At 33.3% G+C, this 5332-nt stretch overlaps 1 protein-coding gene across 1 annotated transcript in view; it reads left to right on the forward strand.

Moving 5' to 3' along the window:
• The window catches only part of HELQ (helicase, POLQ-like), a gene marked incomplete at its 5' end in the record, with an annotated part of 14732 nt that overhangs the window by 2936 nt on the left and 6464 nt on the right, over window positions 1-5332 (forward strand). Inside the window, 8 exons of the mRNA XM_010009446.1 lie at window positions 1-71; window positions 554-651; window positions 1218-1316; window positions 2036-2181; window positions 2885-3124; window positions 3997-4138; window positions 4421-4525; window positions 5048-5270. Coding sequence (XP_010007748.1) covers window positions 1-71; window positions 554-651; window positions 1218-1316; window positions 2036-2181; window positions 2885-3124; window positions 3997-4138; window positions 4421-4525; window positions 5048-5270 — 1124 coding nt within the window. The remainder of the gene's footprint in view (window positions 72-553; window positions 652-1217; window positions 1317-2035; window positions 2182-2884; window positions 3125-3996; window positions 4139-4420; window positions 4526-5047; window positions 5271-5332) is intronic.

Genomic DNA, 5332 nt, shown 5'->3' on the forward strand with positions numbered 1-5332 from the left:
GCATATGCTTGGTGAGGGAAGTCGTGGAGCAACACTGGAAATGACTCTTGCAAAAATTCTTTATGCTGGTAGTAAGTCACAGCTGCAGTTAATGTTACTAAAATATTGTAGTGATGGCGTCTCTAGAGAGATATCATACTTTCACTTTCTGGATTTGTGGTAGTCTGGCTGCTTTTGAAGAACATAGAATGACTCCATGCAGTTACAGTGTTTACTTGTTTAAGTGTTTGTCAGTTGATCCTGTAATGATGGACCAGGTGTTTCTGAAGCTTTTTGATACTTCTCTGGGAAATCCTGAGTATTGACAAATGCCTTCCATTTCTTTGTAGGAGCCTCTTAGCCATTCCAATTAAAAGCTTCTATAGAGAAGGGTTCCTTTTTTGTGTGTACGTCTCAAGTAATATTTCTTAGTTACATCCTACTTCAAACTTGCTACTTTGGCATTTAAAAAAACTAACAATAAAGAAGCGGGCTTTTGAAGTAAATATTGATCAAAAGTGTTTGAAATTGTGAGCGTGGCAATAATAAATTCATTTCAACTTCTGTTTTACAGAAAACACACAAATCATTGGAATGAGTGCAACCTTAAATAATGTTGGAGACCTGCAGAAGTTCCTGCAAGCGGAGTACTATACTAATAATTTTAGACCGGTCTGTATACAAGATACCGTAAACAGTAAAGATAGTTGACTTTAAAATTATAGCTTGTCTATTTAGGATTGTATTATAGCTTTATGCTTAATTTCACAGTGTAATATAGTGCCTCCTAGTGCTTGCAGTTGTACTAATATAATAAATAGCACTATGCACTTATAAATGCACAAATGCAAGTACCTTTACATTGTGTTAAGCCATGTGTCAGTTTAAACCAATTTCTAAATTACAACTACTTTGATAAATCATTATAGTTCATTTGATATAACTAGAATTTGTACTACTGGTGGTTGAACACTGCCATGACAATGGTTTATGAATAGTTCATGAGATACAACATTTCTTGTATTCTTCATTATAACCAGATGTTTTCTCAGGGCAGACAATTAAAACAATGAACTCTAAAAAATACCTGATGGGTGGAGTGTGTTCTTGTGTGCATGCATGCACGTATGTATGTATATGAAATGTGATGCTTAGAAAAGGCATCAGTAATAGCTTAATCTTTAGAGAAGACTTGTTAATTTAACTAAAGTTTCTGTTCATGGCTTTTATATCCCTAGGTAGAATTAAAAGAATATATAAAGATACGAGACACCATTTATGCAGTTGACAGCAAAACAGAAAATGGCTTTACTTTTTCACGTCTCCTTAATTTCAAGGTAAACCTGAAGTGCTTATAGTTTCTTTGAAGTATAGTTATGAAATGTACTAGTTTACACAGATCTGTTTACAGAGATTTTACAAAGGTATTTAAACATGATAGTTTTTTTTGTAATGCCTATGAGAAAGAAAATATTAGGCTTCATGGAGAAAAATTTCCTTTAAAATACTGAATACTTAATTTGATTTTCACTTCTTTACCACTCTTTTAGGTAGCGGTTTCTTTGGTATTTTGATGTATGAAGAGGAATGGGTTTGACTATTCCATGTACCTAGTGTTTTATGGCTTTGGGTAGATTTTCTCAACGATTGATCTTCTGGAATTAACCTTAGATGATACTGAAAGACATCTCTTTTGGGGTTTTTTTGTCATTTTATTACTGCCTTGTAAGAATTCATTTCAACCTTTAAAAAGAAAAATGCATGTTATGGTAGATTACCAGTAGCATGAGTAATATCACTATGGTATTGCTTAAAAGAATTTGAAGTTTTAAGGGGAAAAAGCAAAGCATTTGTTTTGTATCCATGTATTCTTTAGTTCAAGATAAATGTGTTAATAAACTATTTCAAGTGTGGATTGGCAGAAGAACTTACCCTACAATTTCTTGAATTTGTCATGTTAGTGCAAGTGGGGGTATTCTAGCAAAGGTTGAGAACAAGTATTGAATTATGACTTAATTTCTAAGTTTAAATGTTTGTCAACATCTGTTTATGATAGTATTCTAGTAATCTGGAGAAAGCAGATCCTGACCACATTATTGCACTGGTTACTGAAGTTATTCCTAAATATTCCTGCCTAATCTTTTGTCCCACTAAAAAGAACTGTGAAAATGTGGCTTCAATGGTGTGCAAGTACCTCAAGAAGTAAGTGTCTGTCATGATTTTTTTAAATTATATATGGAATAAATGGTCAGGATATATTTTCACTGGTTTGCAAGTGACTTTCCCTGGTGATCAGAAGTAAATAATTTGAATATAGAATCATGTAAAGTTGCTAAATGCATAAATGATAGTAAACTGCTCGAGGCTCATTAAACAAATGTTTTAACAAAAAAAACCCCAACCTTTTAACTAGTTGATAAAATGGTTATTATGGTTAAAAGTTATACTCACATATGGTTTTATTTAAATGTGATTTGATCAACTCATAATGGTCTAGCAAACTTAAATTTTATGTAGGAACAAATTATATTCAAATAAACAAAAACTCTCCCTTGCTATTAAAATTGAAGACATGTTGATGTACCTATAATATTCACTACAAGCTGATACTGGCCCTGTTTCCTTTCTTCAGTGCACTTGATACTCTCATCAGTCAGAATTTGATCCTTTCTGTACCTGTGCTTACAAACAAGAAAAGAGTTCTGTTGCAACTTAATCAGTCTCCTATGTATTGCTATTTCAAAGTTACTGGAAATAACTATTTAGATGTTAGATGAATAGATAATGAACAGAAATAGACTGTAAGCATGTCTCTTGATTTTATTTTTGAATTCTGTTTTCTAAGTAGTTAATGATTGATCTAAAGAAATTGGTAAGTCTAAGAAAATGCTTTTCCTCCTCCAAGAGAATTTAGAGCTCACAGGGAGAAAGAGAAACAAGATCTCATCAAGAACCTAAAGTATATTGGAAATGGAAGTGTCTGTCCTGTTCTGAAGCAAACAATTCCATTTGGTATTGCCTATCACCATAGTGGCCTTACAAATGATGAGAGGAAAAGTATAGAGGAAGCATATTCTGCAGGTGTCCTGTGTCTGCTTGCTTGCACAGCTACTTTAGCTGCTGGAGTCAACCTGCCAGCTAGAAGGTTAGCAACTGAAACATATTTCATTGTTGCATTGATTTGTCTTGCTTTGTAAAAAGATTGCTTAGGAAGTTGAAAATATTGGTGCTATTTAAAGTATGTTCTGCTTTTACTAACAAATTAGATGTGTAGGGGATTTTCTGTTCAACTTGGAACACAAAACTGCAAAGGTTTTACACAGGAAATGTTAATCAGTATCAAGCCCCTAAGAATGCATAGCTGAAGGGCATTTACCTAAATGGATTAAGAAAATGTGAAGAAATTGAGGATATGCTTCAGTATTTTCCAATCTTATGCAGAAGAGTAAGGTATTAATGGTGGTTTCTTTAGATGTTGTCCTCAGAACAGTGTTTAAATTGTGACATTTTTTCTAAGGAATATGTTTGAATATGTTTTAACACAAAAAATATGTAATCTTTTCTTACACAAGTGTTGAAGATACTTGGCTGCTGTACTCTATATGACCAAAAACTGTTTACTAAGAATTCAGTTTTGTGTGCATGTATGTTGGAACAACACATCTGAGGGGAGGAAAAAAACTAATACAGACAAGTATTGTCTTTATAGCATAACCGATGTATGATCAGTATTGCTTATGTTTTGTGTAGGGTTTATCTTGTATCTCAGTGGTTTTCACTTTTCAACTCAGGACTCTGAGTAGAGGTAAAGACTAGTTTCAAAGGTTCTGCAAAACATAATAAACATGGCTTATCATTCAATAAATCTTAAATTGTTAAATGGTTTTCTGTTCAAACAGGTGCATTTGATTTTTATTAGATACTAGGCAAGGGGCATATATAAAGAACGCATTTAAAATTTTATTGCTACTTAGTAATTCTAATGTAAAGCATAACTTACTGAAGACTTCTTCACAGGGTCATTCTCAGAGCTCCTTACGTTGCTAATGACTTCCTGAAGAAGAACCAGTATAAACAAATGATTGGCAGAGCTGGTCGAGCTGGTATTGACAGTGCTGGAGAAAGTATTCTCATAGTACAAGAGAAAGACAAACACTTGGTAATTTTTATAAAGCTGTTGATAACTTGTTAGATTAAGCTGGTGGGATAAACAGGAGGAGCTGAAATGCCCTAACTTCACTTCTTAATGTTGCAAGTATGACTTGGGTAATAATACCCATAAACTTCCCTTGTGGTTTGTTTTCAGATGTGAGCTGTAAACTTTTGGGTGCCTATACTTTTTTCTTTATAAGCTGAATCATGCATATCAATATTTTTGAAAGTGTAAAACTAGTGTGTAACAATTTTCTCTGAACTAATGTATTTCTTGCTCTTTTTTTAGGTTCAGGATTTAGTTAACAGTCCTTTGGAGAATTGTTACAGCAATCTTCTGCTGGAGTTGACCAAGGGAATGCAGACTCTGTTGTTATCTTTGGTTGGATTGAAGGTATCAGTAAACTCTTCTCTGTGAGTAACTCAAGTGCTTGGGAATACAAAGGAAATCTTATCTGCTGATTCTATAGAAAAAATAGACCTTTTAAATGTACTGGCTTACAAGCTCAGAACAGCTTCTAATCTCATAAAAAGAACAAAGATTTGATTAGTCTTTTTATTTAACTCAGATATCAATCATGTAACATAACAATTTCTTTGTGTAAAAATCAAAATTAAAGCTATCTTATGATACCTTACAGTATTAATAACATTCCCATTTCTGATACTTGATTCAAAATGCAAATAGAAACAGTGGAAACAACATGATGCAGTAGCTAGAATAATAGAACAGATGGAGAGCAATTCCATCAGATCCATCGTAAGTCGCCTATCATTCTATTTGTTGACATGTATTTCTATAGAAACACATGAACAGGATATCAGACTGCTTCTCTATACAATCTTTTTCCTATAGCTTATGAAATGTGTGAAATGACACCTTTTAACATGCTAATCTCTTGCAAAACCGATGCAGATAGCAGTTACCTATGAAGAAGTCAACAATTTCATGTGCAGTACATTGCTTGGTGTTCAGCAGCAGCAGCTGCTGTCTAAAGAGAAGAGCCTCTCGGAGATAATTAAAGATGGGCTAGAAAATCTAATAGAAAAAGGACTCCTAAAAGGAAGAATATCTGAGAAGGACCACAATTCCAAATGTATGCTAACAATCACACCGTTGGGTAAAGCTACATATAAAGGCAAGACTTTTTCTTTTTTTTTTTTTTTTTTTTTTTTTTTTTTTTTAATTTTTTTTTCACCA

The sequence above is a fragment of the Nestor notabilis genome, unplaced genomic scaffold, assembly GCF_000696875.1.
Source record: "Nestor notabilis isolate BGI_N333 unplaced genomic scaffold, ASM69687v1 scaffold32210, whole genome shotgun sequence".
Lineage (NCBI taxonomy): Eukaryota > Metazoa > Chordata > Aves > Psittaciformes > Psittacidae > Nestor > Nestor notabilis.